At 39.6% G+C, this 16863-nt stretch overlaps 1 protein-coding gene across 6 annotated transcripts; it reads right to left on the bottom strand.

Annotated features, from left to right (window-relative positions):
* Positions 1-199: 199 nt before the first annotated feature.
* On the bottom strand, positions 200-16793 carry LOC127429893 (tripartite motif-containing protein 16-like). Of its 6 annotated transcripts, none has more exons than XM_051679241.1 (9): positions 16199-16793; positions 11187-11252; positions 9369-11088; positions 7260-7878; positions 7006-7101; positions 4554-4787; positions 4265-4418; positions 3831-3884; positions 200-3612 (listed from the first exon to the last, which is right to left on the bottom strand). In XM_051679241.1, exons 4-9 carry the CDS (start codon positions 7839-7841, stop codon positions 3068-3070), a joined length of 1665 nt encoding a protein of 554 aa, XP_051535201.1. In that variant the 5' UTR covers positions 7842-7878; positions 9369-11088; positions 11187-11252; positions 16199-16793; the 3' UTR covers positions 200-3067. The 6 variants fall into 6 exon arrangements, with proteins under 6 accessions (XP_051535201.1, XP_051535203.1, XP_051535202.1 ...); XM_051679243.1 differs by having other exon boundaries at positions 11067-11088; XM_051679242.1 differs by lacking the exon at positions 9369-11088 and having other exon boundaries at positions 11183-11252.
* Between the last annotated feature and the right edge of the window lie 70 nt (positions 16794-16863).

The raw sequence follows: 16863 nt of genomic DNA, 5'->3' as shown, positions 1-16863 counted from the left end.
TTTTTATTCTCTGAAATAGTGTACACTGGCTTTCCAATGATCATAATATATTAATATAAATTAATTTATATATATATATATATATATATATATATTATATTATATATACACACACACACACACAGTTGTGCTCAAAAGTTCGTATACCCTGGCAGAAATTGTGAAATTTTGGCATTGATTTTGAAAATATGACTGATCATGCAAAAAAAAAACTGTCTTTTATTTAAGGATAGTGATCATATGAAGCCATTTATTATCACATAGTTGTTTGGCTCCTTTTTAAATCATAATGGTAACAGAAATCACCCAAATGGCCCTGATCAAAAGTTTACATACCCCTGAATGTTTGGCCTTGTTACAGACACACAAGGTGACACACACAGGTTTAAATGGCAATTAAAAGTTAATTTCCCACACCTGTGGCTTTTTAAATTGCTATTAGTGTCTGTGTATAAATAGTCAGTGAGTTTGTTAGCTCTCACGTGGATGCACTGAGCAGGCTAGATACTGAGCCATGGGGAGCAGAAAAGAACTGTCAAAAGACCTGCGTAACAAGGTACTGGAACTTTATAAAGATGGAAAAGGATATAAAAAAATATCCAAAGTCTTGAAAATGCCAGTCAGTACTGTTCAATTACTTATTAAGAAGTGGAAAATTCGGGAATCTCTTGATACCAAGCCAAGGTCAGGTAGACCAAGAAAGATTTCAGCCACAACTGCCAGAAGAATTGTTCAGGATACAAAGAAAAACCCACAGATAACCTCAGGAGAAATACAGGCTGCTCTGGAAAAAGACTGTGTGGTTGTTTCAAGGATCACAATACGACGATACTTGAACAAAAATGAGCTGCATGGTCGAGTTGCCAGAAAGTAGCCTTTACTGCAGCAATGCCACAAAAAAGCCCGGTTACAATATGCCCGACAACACCTTGACACACCTCACAGCCTCTGGCACAATGTAATTTGGAGTGACAAGACCAAAATAGAGCTTTATGGTCATAACCATAAGCACTATGTTTGGAGAGGGGTCAACAAGGCCTATAGTGAAAAGAATACCATCCCCACTGTGAAGCATGGTGGTGGCTCACTGATGTTTTGGGGGTGTGTGAGCTCTAAAGGCACGGGGAACCTTGTGAATATTGATGGCAAGATGAATGCAGCATGTTATCAGAAAATACTGGCAGACAATCTTCTGCACGAAAGCTGCGCTTCAGACGCACTTGGACTTTCCAGCACGACAATGACCCTAAGCACAAGGCCAAGTTGACCCTCCAGTGGTTACAGCAGAAAAAGGTGAAGGTTCTGGAGTGGCCATCACAGTCTCCTGACCTTAATATCATCGAGCCACTCTGGGGAGATCTCAAACATGCGGTTCATGCAAGACGACCAAAGACTTTGCATGACCTGGAGACATTTCGTCAAGACGAATGGGCAGCTATACCACCTGCAAGAATTTGGGGTCTCATAGACAACTATTACAAAAGATTGCACGCCGTCATTGATGCTAAAGGGGGCAATACACAGTATTAAGAACTAAGGGTATGCAGACTTTTGAACAGGGGTCATTTCATTTTTTTCATTGTTTCCATGTTTTGTTTTATGATTGTGCCATTCTGTTATAACCTACAGTTGAATATGAATCCCATAAGAAATAAAATAAATGTGTTTTGCCTGCTCACTCATGTTTTCTTTAAAAATGGTACATATATTATCAATTCTCCAAGGGTATGCAAACTTTTGAGCACAACTGTATATATACACTATATTGCCCGAAGTATTCACTCATCTGCCTTTAGACGCATATGAACTTAAGTGACATCCCATTCTTAATCCATAGGGTTTAATATGACGTCGGCCCACCCTTTGCAGCTATAACAGCTTCAACTCTTCTGGGAAGGCTTTCCACAAGGTTTAGGAGTGTGTTTATGGGAATTTTTGACCATTCTTCCAGAAGCGCATTTGTGAGGTCAGACACTGATGTTGGACGAGAAGGCCTGGCTCGCAGTCTTCGCTCTAATTCATCCCAAAGGTGCTCTATCGGGTTGAGGTCAGAATTCTGTGCAGGCCAGTCAAGTTCTTCCACACCAAACTCGCTCATCCATGTCTTTATGGACCTTGCTTTGTGCACTGGTGCGCAGTCATGTTGGAACAGGAAGGGGCCATCCCCAAACTGTTCCCACAAAGTTGGGAGCATGGAATTGTCCAAAATCTCTTGGTATGCTGAAGCATTCAGAGTTCCTTTCACTGGAACTAAGGGGCCAAGCCCAGCTCCTGAAAAACAACCCCACACCATAATCCCCCCTCCACCAAACTTCACAGTTGGCACAATGCAGTCAGACAAGTACCGTTCTCCTGGCAACCGCCAAACCCAGACTCGTCCATCAGATTGCCAGATGGAGAAGCGTGATTCGTCACTCCAGAGAACGCGTCTCCACTGCTCTAGAGTCCAGTGGCGGCGTGCTTTATACCACTGCATCCGACGCTTTGCATTGCACTTGGTGATGTATGGCTTGGATGCAGCTGCTCGGCCATGGAAACCCATTCCATGAAGCTCTCTATGCACTGTTCTTGAGCTAATCTGAAGGCCACATGAACTTTGGAGGTCTGTAGTGATTGACTCTGCAGAAAGTTGGCGACCTCTGCGCACTATGCGCCTCAGCGTCCGCTGACCCCGCTCTGTCATTTTACGTGGCCTACCACTTCGTGGCTGAGTTGCTGTCATTCCCAGTCACTTCCACTTTGTTATAATACCACTGAAAGTTGACTGTGGAATATTTAGTAGCAAGGAAATTTCACGACTGGACTTGTTGCACAGGTGGCATCCTATCACAGTACCACGCTGGAATTCACTGAGCTCCTGAGAGCGGCCCATTCTTTCACAAATGTTTGTAGAAGCAGTCTGCATGCCTAGGTGCTTCATTTTATACACCTGTGGCCATGGAAGTGATTGGAACACCTGAATTCAATTATTTGGATGGGTGAGCGAATACTTTTGGCAATATAGTGTATCTATGAAAATTTCAGGCAATACTTATGGTATTATTTAGCCAAACAAAATTTGTTTATATTATTGGTCTGTCTGAACTCCCCCTTTATCTATGATTATGACAGATGAACCTGCTCCAAACCCAAATGCAGGATAGAGAGGTTCAGTGAAAGTGGTCTGGACTCTGTACAGTAGAGTCATTTTCTTAGAGACACTGTAGAAGGACAGAGTTCCTGCTCTGTGATCCAGATACACCCCTATTCTAGAGGAGCAGACAGCAGGGATATTTACATTTTCTTTATCATGTCTAAAATAGAATTTCCGTACACAGCGGGTCAACCTCCAGGAATTTTTGTTAAAGCCAAGTCTACAGGCTTTACCTTTCCCCTTCCGACCAATCCCTTTATAGCAAACTGCTACAGTCAGTTCATATCCACTGCACTCAACCTCCCAATAACAACGTCCATCCAAAGCCTCTCTACAGAGGGTGTTATGTAAAGTATCAAATCGGTTTGGATGATCAGGACACTCCCGAGCTTCACATGTGTACGATGCTTTTCTGTTCCCTTCTGACAGTTTGAGGTTTTTGTGTGCCGTGTTTGGATCCAGGTGAAGCTCACAGAAATCTGAAGATGAACATGGATATAAACAAATATTGAATAATAATTATTATTTTCTTTATTTATCACACATTATACATTTGCACATATACAGTGAAATTCTTCTTTTTCACATATCCCAGTTAGGCTGGGGTCAGAGTGCAGCGGTAGGCAGTACTGTTCTTTTTCACTGATATTTATCAATTAATGTGCGTTTGTGTCAAAGAAACAATAGCGCAACTTACACTGCATAAAAAAAGTCTTTGGGTCTGGAGACTCTGCAGCATCCACATATGACACTAAAGAGAGCATAAAAAAACAAAATTCAATGGTTATATTTTTTATGTGTAATCTTATGTATGAATGACACAATAGACCTTATTCACTGCAGCGCCATCTTTGATTTTTGATGGGAATGACAATGAGGATGTGAGGGATAGACGTACAGTCTCTTCAATGGGTTGTACTGTTGTTTAAAGTGTTTTTGGATCATTCCGCTGATGAAACATTGAAAAATATCTTTCCAAGATATTTCAGCAGACCAAAACTCCAGTCCATACAACATGAGTTGAGGAGAATTAGATGTGTTCTATGAGCTTTTTGATAGCTTTGTTCACAGTAAAAATCAAAGAAGGTCTGTTGTGAATAAAAATTACTCAAGATAAAAAAATATTCAGACCATCTCGAGACATTCTGGTTGTTTCCTGTTGACAAAAATCTTCCAAAACCTCTTTGAATCCTGAGATTGTTAGATCTTTTAAAGACAGTTGAGGATGCTGAGTGATGCTGGACATGTCTTCATATGTGGGTAAGACAAACAGGGAATAAAAACTCTAAAATGAGACAAATCATAATTTGTCAAGCATGAGAGGTCATTTCCATAAAACAATAGAACAAGCACAAAGCAATGGTGGTTTATACAGAAGGTTCCTAAACATAATGTAAGATCTAAAAAGAAGTTTCCCTACCTTCAGAAAAAAGACCTGATTGTCAGTAACTAAAAGTTTCTGTATCTCCTCGTCTCTTTGTCTGAGTTCTGTCAGCTCCTGATCCAGCTGTTTGTGAAGTTTCTCTGCTCGATCTATTTCAGATTTCTCTTGAGCTCTGATCAGATCTTTAATCTCAGAGCGTTTTTTCTCAAGAGAGCAGATGAGCTCAGAGAAGGCCTTCTCACTGTCCTCTTCCGCCTCTTGTGCTGAGATCTAATGAACAAATGAAGACTCCAGTCATATCAGTGGCCTACAAAAAGCTATTTTAATCTACATTTTATTCTATCATGTGGAGAACACACAACTTCCAGTAGCAGAATAAGTTAATCATGACAAATACATCTTCAAGTAGGGCATTATTTTACAATGGTGCCTGACTGTTATATAATAATAATAAAAAAAATAAAAAAAATAAAAAAAAAATTGCGGCAGGAAATTTCTTCCATTTAGTTAGATACTCTTTTTTCATAACTTATGGTGTAGCAAAAATAAAAAAAAATGTTTTTTTTTTTTTTTTTTAAGTGTAGCTTGGTTGTAGTTTAACTACATTAAATCATGAGTAGGGATGTTCGATTCCCAACATTTTGGAAACAACTCAGATTCAGATTCCTGATATCAGAATGGATTCTAAGAGTCGATTCCAGACACATTTTCTCGATTCTTCAGAAAAAAACGGGAGGCACAGTTAAACCTCATAGTAAACAGTAAAATAAAGTTCTATTTATGATAGTATGAATGAATGATAGACAGATTAATTTGCCGATATTTGGTAATTTTGCAATAATCATTGGCTGATAACAGTGTTTGCTTGGCCGATTAACAGAAGTGTTAACTTTACTTCGTGTCAGTTCCAAAATGTACTAATAGATTTGTCAATGAGTAGTAGTCAACACTCTCTGTTTTTAAGGTTTTTTCTTTTCAAAGTTATGTAAATTTGAGTAAATATTGCATAAAATGTGTTTGCTTCCCTTTAGAAATTTTGTGTACATCTAATTTGCCATTGTTAAATTGTATTATGTTTATCTGCATTTATGCCAACCATCCTGCTCTCTAGATATCAGTATTGGCATTGGCCATTGAAAAACCCATATCGGTCGTCCACTAGTGTGAATGTGAAAAGATCCTGACATTTTCTAAGAGGTATAATCTAATAATAAGAATGGGTCAATATCAGTGTTGGGTAAATTGCTCAAAAAAAAATTATAATAATAATTCACCACAAATTACCAGGCCTATCTGCAGACTTTTTCAATTTTGAGGGAAAATAAGCAGAATTCTGCAGAAGAGATTTAAACAAGGTAAAATGTATTAAATGGAGCTGAGAGTACTATACTCTTATGGGTAGCTGAAAGCATCATGAAAATTAATAAACAAACATGCAAGGGGTGAGGAATATGTAGAATGATAAAGTTTTCCGCAAAGTTCTGTGCTCGCGGATTGTGTCTGGGCCTGCAAATGATTAATTACTTGTCAAAAATTGTAATAAAATTACTTTACTGATTACTTCAGCTAAAAGTAATCACATTACTATTTAAGTAACTTTCTAAAACACCATAAAAGTTGTTTGTTTTTCTGCTCAAGTTCAAAATAATGTCTATATTTCCTTTTCATCCATTGCCACATGCCCTCCAGCTGTCACAGAAACACAAAAAGACACATATGAACATAATTGATTTTTAAATGTATCATACATAATAAATAATATTATAGAAACATTTGCAACCTATGTATTTAAAATGACCATAATTGAAAGTCAGTATCTGTAATCTGATTACAAGAATTTTAAATATAATTCACTACACTACTTTATTTATAAAAGCTTCAATCATAGAGACAATTTGAGAAAATGTTAGCTGAGCAAATACGCCTGTATTATGAAGAACTATACAGCAAATAATTATTAATGCAAGATTTCCGCTCTTCAGCTGATCTTGGATAGAAAGAGTACTGGTATTTACATTAGTATGTAACTGTCCACTACTTTTTGTGCAGTGAAAAAAATGTCAAAATACACGTAGTTTGAAAACTTTACTTAAAATTCAAGGTTCTTGTACAACTCTGGTTTATTTCAAACAATGTAAAAAATATATTTTTTCTTAACATGTATTTAAACGTAATTTGATTTCACAGAATGATATTTAATCTAAAATTGTGTCTACCTGAGAGGAGTTTACTCTCGATCCCAAAGCCTCGGAAACAAAGAATCACTTGTTTTTGGAATCGACTCCCAACCCTAATGAGTAGCTAAGGCTTCCCCGACACTGCATATCAAGATTAGTTGTTGCTTCTACCACACGCACACATTACTTTAACAAATATTGTAAATTGCATTGGCTTCATCTGGATCATTTTTTATTTATTTATTTTTTGCCATATTTGTAAAAATCAAATCAGGTGCCATTTGGTCCGGTCTGCTCATATTGATACTCACATTAAAAGACTTCACAGCCTCACTGAGTTCTTGTTGACCTCTCTCTCGCTCCTGGATCATCTTTTGACATTTCACCTTTTTTTTCTTTAACAACTTCTGAGGATGTAAAAAATAAAACACTTTTACTAAAAGTAAAAATAGACAAACATCTTGCCAGTCTCATCTGGTGTAACGCTCCGCTGAAACACCTTTGAATTTAAATTACCTTTATTTATCAATATGGGCCTAAGCTAAAATAACAAATTAAATACTACCTTTTTCTTAGTCCATTCATATTCCACAGATACCACACTGTGGCCTTTATGATTGTCGATCATGCACAAGTAACAAATGCACTGACAGTCATCCTGACAGTAAACATCCAGAAGTTTTCCATGATTGAGGCAAATGTTCTCTTGAACGTGGGTGGAGACTTTGACCAGTTTGTGCTTCATAAATGCAGGAGACTGATAGTGAATCCACAGATGAGTTTCACAGAAGGAGGCCAAACACTGCAGACAGGACTTTACAGCTCTATTCTTCTCTGTGGTGCAAACATCACACTCCACACAAGAGACCTCCTGAGAGCAGGAAGCAGTGTGTAAGGATGTCTTCTGCAGCTTCTCCATCATCTCAGCTAAAACAGTGTTCTTTTTCAGTACAGGTCTTTGAGTGAAGGTCTCTCTGCATTGGGGACAGCGGTACGGTGGCATCTGGTCCTTTTGATCCCAGCAGTCAGTAATGCAGCTCATGCAGTAACTGTGTCCACATGGAATCATCACCGGCTCCTTCAGTGGATCCAAACAGACCGGACAGCTGAACTGCTCCTGATATTCACTTCCTGAAGATTCTGCCATTATTTTTTACAATCAGCTCAAAAGACGAATATATTCTCTGAAAAAAACAAAACAAGTATCCTTAACTACCGCAGTGTGGATTTTTAAGCATAGGTTAATTCACTCGTATCGCATGGTATGGAAATAACAGACTGGAATCGCATACTACTGGGCATTATGTGTAGACAGAATGTTAGTATTCCATTCTGAACATACAGTATACGCCAAGTTTCATTTCTCAAAAAACAAATCGGGTGTGTACTGAGGAGTGACAGTGTACATTAAGGAAGAGACATTATAGTATATTATTAAAACGTAAAATAATTCAATCGCATTCCAGCTTCCCAACTCTCTGATCTGGATTTAGCCCAAATTTCATTCGTTTCTCACCTCTTTTCATAAGTGTTTTTCATGTCCACTCAAGGCACATAGTGCATGTTGTTTTGTGATCTCAGTGTTTTGTTTTTCTTTCTCCAAGCAGCTGGTTATCTTAAATTATAATAATAATTAATAATTCCTTACATTATATAGCACTTTTCTAGGCACTCAAAGCGCTTTACATATTATAGGGGGAATCTCCTCAACCACCACCAGTGTGCAGCATCCACCTGGATGATGCAACGGCAGCCATAGTGCGCCAGAATGCCCACCACACACCAGCTATTGGTGGAGAGGACAATAGAGTGATGTAGCCAATTCAGGGATGGAGATTATTAGGAGGCCATGATAGATAGGGGCCAATGGGGGGAATTTGGCCAGGACATCGGGGTTACACCACTACTCTTTACGAGAAGTGCCCTGGGATTTTTAATGACCACAGAGAGTCAGGACCCCGGTTTAACGTCTCATCTGAAATACTTTTTTTACAGTCTAGTGTTCCCGTCACTATACTAGTGCATTAGGACCCATGCAGACTACAGGGTGAGCACCCCCTGCTGGCCTCCCTGATACCACTTCCAAATTGCCCGAATTTGCCACTGTGGTAGTGGGGGTGTGGTTGAGCGCTGGATTGTGAATGGAGAGCGAGATCAGGAGATGAGAACGGTAAGGATCATCACCTTGCAATGATGGTCTCTAACAGCTGTTTGACATTGCAGTGATAGTGGAGATGGGTGTTAAGAGCGAGCCAGACGCCAGTGAAGGGAGAGAGTGCTATACATGCACACACACCCTGAGAGAGCGTGTGCTGACAGTCCGCTGAAAGCACGTTTTTTGGAGTGTAAAATAAAATACCTTTTGAGTTGAATTCATAACCTACACGAACTTTGTGACAGCCACATTCAAGCATAGGCACAGGAACAAATTTATGGCAAAGAGAGCTGCAGTTTAGGTGGACGATATACACAGGCACGTGCAACGAGGGCATCAGAGAACACAAAATGCAAATGCAACGCTTTCGCCAGCATTAGCTATTCTGCCACATTCAAAACTGTTGCCGTGTCAGTGTGAATGAGAAATAGCTATAAAACACAAAATAATTATTCAGACAAAATAGCTATTAAAATGAACCCATATGCCGAAATATTAAGCTATTAAGAAATGTCCAACCTGTCACTCGAAGCCCCAAAATGTGGTCTTGTGCTCAGGTGTTGCTAATAAAGGTCTTCATGACATTTTCAATATCCAAGGTGTGATTGATCTCCTTGTGTATGTGCATTAATCCAACATGTGTGAGTCTTTGCTGGATCATTTTACTTCGTAGCCAAGTGAAAACAAGCTCCAATAAATCTAAATACATACGATATGAAGCTTGCAGAATGGCCGAGCACCACTGTCCAACTGTGTGCAAAGTGTTTCAATTTAATTTACATCCAGCGACTGTACGGGGAATAATAAGTGTGGAATACAACAACACAAGCAATTCATGTTAAACACAAACAAAAACCAGAAGATGAAGTTAGGAAAGACAGCCCGTTGCTCAGCTGAGGTTTTAGCGCCATCCGCGGCGCGACAAAACACGAGAAAGTTCTAGCCTGTACTTTTTAATGTAATTTGTTTGTAAATTATTATAATTTCAAAGGATAACTACACATGAGTAAAGCACAATACTCTTCTGAAGAAAAAAGGTTAAGATTGAAGATTAATTAGTTTTTATTCATATAAACTGTAATATTGCACTACAATATTTATATTTAAACAACTAATGATACAATAACACAATTTAATCGTAATTTTTTGTCAAATTACTGTTTCATTGTTTTTTTGTTTTTTTTTTCTCCCCTTTTTCTCCCCAATTTGGAATGCCCAATTCCCAATGCACTCTAAGTCCTCGTGGTGGCGTAGTGACTCGCCTCAATCCGGGTGGCGGAGGACGAATCTCAGTTGCCTCCGCATCTGAAACCATCAATCTGTGCATCTTATCATGTGGCTTGTTGAGCGTGTTACCGCGGAGACCTAGCGCGTGTGGAGGCTCACACTATTCTCCACGGCATCCACGCACAACTCACCACGCACCCTTCTAAGAGCGAGAACCACATTGTGGCGACCACGAAGAGGTTACCCCATGTGACTCTACCCTCCCTAACAACCGGGCCAATTTGGTTGCTTAGGAGACCTGGCTGGAGCCACTCAGCACACCCTGGATTCAAACTCGCGACTCCAGGGGTGGTAGTCAGCGTCAATACTCGCTGAGCTACCCAGGCCCCCTTACTGTTTCATTGTTACCGTTTTTTTTTTTTTTTTGCTTTTGTGCAAATAAATGGAAAAAAGGGAGAATAAAAGGTTCACTAGTATCCATCACAGTGGCTCTCTTTAGTCCAGCAGAGCCCTGCCCACAAGCATGACAAATCTCTCCAAAACGGGACGTGATTTTTAACATAAATGACAGATATATTCAAAAGGAAAATTGTATTATATACTGCATAAATACAATGAAGTATATGAAAACTCATTGATACTATTTTCCAGTCTTGCCAACTATGTGGTACTTCAGCACCCTCAGCACCCTCCTTCCCATGCCTTTGCATTCAAGAAGTTTGGAAGGTGCAGAAATAGAGATAACGCTGACTCGGTGTTGCCAGATCTCGCAAGAGAAACAAGCAACTCGGTCTGAATGAACATGGTAAAATAAGCGACTTGCGTCTCCGCTGAATTTAAGAAATATTCTGGGTTCAATACAAGAAATTAAACTAAATTGAAAGCATTCGTGGCAAAATGTTGATTATCACAAAAAATGATTTCCACTTGTCCCATCTTTTCTTCAAAAACAAAAAGAAGAGAAAATCTGGGTTGCTGTGAGGCACTTACAATGGAATTGAATGGGGCCAATCTGTAAACAATAAAATCCTCACTGTTTCAAAAGTTTTGCCATAACACATAAACAGTATGCATAACATGATTTTAGTGTGAAAAAAATCACTTACTAACCTGTTCTGTGTAAAGTTATATCCAGTTTTAGAACTTGGTTGCCATAACGTTGTATCACTGTAAACCCTGTAAACGACAATTTAACCAACTTTACAGCTCAAATAATACACAAGTTTTAACAGCAGAATTAATAATGTAAGCGCTTTCATAAAATTGTAAACTTCACATTTCTGCATTTAAACCCTCTAAAAATGGGCCCCCCTTCATTTCTATTGCAAGTGCTTCACCGTAACCCTGATTTTTGCCTTTTTTACGATTTATTTTTTTCAGCCACAAATGCTGTCAATTGAGCTTGTATTGAACCCTGAATATTCCTTTAAGTAAAAAAAGAGAATCGCTTAATTTCATGATTTCAAAATATTTTGTATTTGTTACATACAAAACGCACACATTTAGGCATTATTGGGGTAGAGGATGATTTGGGTAAAGCAGAAACACGGGAAGAAAGGAGAAACAAACTACGGCGAGTAGTTGTGACATTACATGGATTGGAATGCGGCTTGAACACTACGTGGGGATATCTGACAGCTGCAATTAGTGGTTGGTCACACTTGGTTGTGCTATGAGTTTAAGGAGTACTTCACCCAAAATGAAAATTCTGCATTTACTCACCATCATGTCATTCCGATCCCATATGACTTTCTTTCTTATGGAGAACATAAAATGAATATCACGGTGTGCCTTTTCAATGCAATGGCAGTGGACAGTGCTTCAGTTTAAAACTTTAAAAATAATATATTATAAAGTCATATTCCAAATCATCTGAAAGCATACAATAGATTTTGGTGAGGAACAAACCAAGTTCTTACATGAATATGCAAGCCAATGTGAAAAAGCTTTTCACATAGTGCTCATGAATGTGCAAACGACTCATTTTCACTTAAAAATTACTTACATTTTGGGTTGTTTTTCATCAAAACCAATGTTCAGATTGATGGGGGTTAAAAGTTAAGGGACACACACACACAGCTATTAACTTTTTTTTTCAACGTATTGCACTGACACGACGCAACATTGTGCATTTTCTGTCATAATGCAAAAAAATTTCCATCAGAAAATTCTAAACACGCATGTTGTGGTCTGAATTTACAGACGCCGACTGAATGACACTGGCAGAGTGAATCCTCATTTTCACCTCACAATGTGAAGTCTAATTATTTGACCTTAGATATTTCAAGGCTATCGATTTGCATACACTAATTAAATGTACTTATTTGGCTCAAGTAACTGAACTCATTTTTTAGGTAACGTTAACTATTTACAAGTAAACTTAACTCATCTGTGATTAAAGTATCATTGTTTTATTTAATTATTTAAATTTGGTTATAGCACGTCTTATACAGTATGAAGGAAATTATGACTTGATTCTAGGTTAGCCATATGGCACATTGGGTTCTACTCAGTACTTCTTAGTGCACATAAATCTGCACTTTTGTAAAGTACAATTGAGTAAAGAAGAATGGCTTAAATTGATCAGGCTCCAAGTTCACAAGAGGTAACACTAATCACCCTCATGGTGATTTCACACAAATCACAACCATCAACCAGCTACAACAAAAAACTACAATAGTCATAAGTATTAAAACTATATACATTTTTTAAAAAACAATAATTATTTTTCTACATAAGTTCCCTTGTTTTGACCAAACATACATAATTTATTCAAGCGCAAGGGCTTATGGTTATTCCATACAGCCGCAATTTTGTACGTGATCATTTTTTAGTAGTGCTTTAAGTCAAAGTTTAAAGAACGTATATATTTGAGTTATTTGATTCAAAATGTGACATTTCAATTACTGTTTAATTAGGACCACTTAAATATTTGTATTAATGACAACTTTAGGATTTTTCTAAGGGACGATTGTGCCTCCCTCACCCTCCCACCCGCCTCTCTGTGACTCCCGAGGGATCACACGAGGAGGCACGGCAGGGCTGCAAGGTCAAGCAGGATGAACTTGAGGTGGACCTCGTGCCGGCACATGCCCTGCGAACCCCTCAATCTACTGCGATACAATATGTGCATGACAAGCTCCGGCCCTCTGCTGGAGCGCATGACCACATTGCATTCAGCAGTTCTGATGCTGGGGATGATGTTATGTCTCTCGACGCATCTGGTGAGTGGTCAATTGATGACGTTTGCTGCCCCTTACCCCAGCGAGAAGCGTGTACGTGCCACTTACAAGGAGAAACTTTGCGTCCTTTCAAGGGTGGTTGAAGAGCTCGGTCTCGAGTGGTCTCCTCCAGAGGAACCTGAAAAATCTCACTTTGACGAGCGGTTCCTGCAGTCTTGATGTCGTTAAGCGACCGCGTTCTGCAGGTCTGATCCGTTCTTCCCAGTAGTTCATATCGAACTTAGAAAATCCTGGTGTGCGACCTATTCAGCTCGCTCGCACCGCGATTCCACTGTCTTCACCAGATTGGACCACGGTGAAGACAAAAAAGTTATGCCCAACTACCCCCTGTCGAAGAGGTGGTAGTGGCATATTTTTGGATCGTCACATCTGGCTGACCCTCACGGAGATGCTCTAGCACCATGGACAGCGCCGGCCTTCTACCAACAGGGTGTTATGCTGGGTAAAATTTTCAGAAGGAAAGTGCTGACCACAGATGCATCCAACACAGGTTGGGGCGTGGTGTGTGATGGACACCTGACTTTCTATACCTGGACTGGCTGTCTTTCTAGCTTTGATAGCTTATCGTGAATCACTTCAACACAACAGTAGCGACATATATAAGTTGCCAGGCCCACTTATGGCCGGCGAAACGCAAGTATGCGTTTCCTCCGGTGCGCCGCCTCCATTCTGTCATCAGCAAAGTCTGAGTGGACATGGAAACAGTTCTGTTAATTGTGGAGATGGTAGAAATACTGGACGGGCCTCCATGAGAAATACTGCTGAGGAGAGACCTTCTCTCTCAAACACAAGGCACGATTTGGCATCCCCAGCCAGAGATGTGAAGCTTACACATGTGGCCTTTGAACAGAGCACAGCAGACAAGCCAGAATTGGCTCAGTTGGTTATGGACACCATTTTACAAACTGCATTTGTTATGCCCTTTGCGAGCACGACACACATACGTTGAGCGCACCCGCCAATTCAGACTGTCTGACCAGCTCTTTGTGTGCTATGGAGGACGCACAAAAGGAATGTCCATCTCCAAGCAAAGATTTTCTCACTGGATCGTTGATACGTTCGCCCTGGCTTACGAGTCGCAGAGTGCAAATTGCCCAATTGGTGTAAAATTACATTCAACTACAGGCGTGTACTCTTCATTGGCATGGACGAACGGTGTGTCCTTACAAGACAATGAGGGTCATTCACATGTTTCCTCTCTGGAAGGTTATGTCGTGTAGTGCGGCATGATGGGACTCTGTTCCCCATAGCATCAGCCTCCTGATGCAATGTCAAGTGTACTGTGTCGTAAAGGAACGTATGTAACCTCAGTTCCCTGAGATGAAGGGAACGAGACATTGCGTAAGCTGGCCGCACTACAGACTCAAGAGTTCTTTGAGGTGCGAGTGATGCACCCTTTGTCCCTCAGTCATAAAATTCTGAGGAATGCTGTTTGTACACCCGCTTTTATACCGGACAGCTTCGCGCCTAAAAGGGCGGGGCTTAAACACCATAGCCAATTTTATAGCCAATTCCCCATAGCGTCAGCTTCCTGATGCAATATCTCGTTCCCTTTGTCTGAGGTAACCAAGGTTACATACGTAACCGAGTTGTTTTCATGTTAACTGGTGCCCTTCTTCCGTTTTCCACTAGATTTGAACGACCGGCCACAGATTCATCGATTCCGAAAATCATGCTTCTGACTCAATATTTTGCTCTCCATTAAATGTAAACTTACTACATGATGCTGGCATCATTGTACAGATTAAAATAAGTGGTATTATTAGCTCAAACAGCAGAAGTACGCAAGATTATAAAAACAAATTACCGAGGTAGGAGATTCGAACTAGGCCATCAATAAAATAATCTGCACACCATTTTATCGCACTATCCATTTGAGCTACTATATATATCGACAGTTTAGAGAGGCATCTTTTTATTCACATGAGTGTGTTCGGTGTGAAATGGTGCATATAATCCAGCAGTGTATCCATGTTAACTTGTGCCTCAGTTTACAAGATGATGGTCTTGTCCAATTATGACATTATTTGAAATCTGAACGTCATTTTCTTGTCGAAACGTTGCACCCAATGGCGTAGATTTGGCTTGAACATTTTAGCCATGTTTCCATTTATCATGGTATAAATTTATCATGCTTGTACTTGCTTGTTTTGATTATTGAAGGGGTCACCTCCCCCCGATCCCACCTGGAATCTACGCCCCTGGCTATGAATATATTCAGACATAAATATTAACACATCCTCACTTTCACCCACTGCTCATGTATGGAGAGCTTTGAAAGGTCATCCGAGTATAAAATTAATCAATCCCTCTTTTTGCAGTTTGAACAAATAGTTATAGTCTGGTAGTCTGGCGTCTGGTACAGTTAGTTACACTGTTAGACACAATAACCTACTGCATACCAACATGACACACCATTTCATCAAATGTTGAAATGACAGTGAAGTAAACTAGCTGACAACGGGCAACAATGTGTAATTTTGGCTACTTGTTTTTCTGATCTTATGATGTTGATCTACATTAATGTCACTATTTAGACATAAGCCTACTGAGCATATGTCCGCACCGCACTAATAACAAACAAACTCAGTATGGCTGCATCTGCAGCCACGCCAACATCATGTAGTAAGTTTACATTTAATGGAGAGCAAAATATTGAGTCAGAAGCATGAGTTTCAGAATCGGTCGTTCACATCTGGTGTAAAACGGAAGGTTACCAGTTAACGTGAAAACCAGTTGAACCGTAACACCGGTATTTATCAAATGCTACATGTTAGCTCACTATCAAACAGTTATAATATTATGGATGCAGTTTTCAGTGTGGTGGGTTTTTTTTAATGGAACCCACAATTCGAATACTGACCAAAACCTATCGCTTACCTTCAGATTACTTGACGGCACAATCAAGCCCAAAAAACGTGACTGTATTCTGGAAATAAGGCTAATAAAACAACCCGTGACTGCCCATATTTATAAACGACCTTATATCAAAGTCTCTCTAGCAAGTCAGTCCACTGTCGGGCATCTTTGGAACGCTCTCGTGACGCTACTTACAGTCATGCCAGTTCAGCTCTTATCTACTTGAATAGAGAAAGACCAAAATCTCAAAAACCGTTGGTCAAAATTACGATCAAAGAACATATTTAAAATCAGCAGTAAAATCTGACAATACTTGTATCATAAATTGTGATTCTTTACCTAATATTACGCAAAATAAATAAATAAATAAATAAATAAATCCCGGCTTGCATAGCTAATGCGCACGCGCGTTCTACAGTTGATTGACAGGCGATGTCTGTATCTAAAAGGTGATTGGCTCTTTTTACTGTAAGGCGGAACTTCCTTTGCACATCCATTGACCATTGGGCGCTCAGGGTGACTTGGTTGAGCGTTCCAATTTCTCCCATTCATTTTAATAAAAGTGGCCCGTCTCTGCTAAACACTCTCTGACTTTATAGGGAAGAAGCAACTATGACCTTAAATGAACTCCATGCCTATTTTGTTAACACCACCCTCTGTGCTTCGCTCAGTCATATTTCTAGTTC

Source organism: Myxocyprinus asiaticus, chromosome 39 (genome assembly GCF_019703515.2).
Source record: "Myxocyprinus asiaticus isolate MX2 ecotype Aquarium Trade chromosome 39, UBuf_Myxa_2, whole genome shotgun sequence".
In the NCBI taxonomy this organism is placed as follows: Eukaryota; Metazoa; Chordata; class Actinopteri; order Cypriniformes; family Catostomidae; genus Myxocyprinus; species Myxocyprinus asiaticus.
This window is presented reverse-complemented; position numbering and strand designations above follow the sequence as displayed.

Coding starts and splice junctions, on each gene's coding strand:
- LOC127429893 (XM_051679242.1), bottom strand. CDS start 7,841: ATGGCAGAATCTTCAGGAAGTGAATATCAGGAGCAGTTCAGCTGTCCG. Junction 7,102..7,259: donor ATGAATGGACTAAGAAAAAG/GTAGTATTTAAT, acceptor TTACATCCTCAG/AAGTTGTTAAAGAAAAAAAA. Junction 4,419..4,553: donor ATCAGGTCTTTTTTCTGAAG/GTAGGGAAACTT, acceptor GTCTCATTTTAG/AGTTTTTATTCCCTGTTTGT.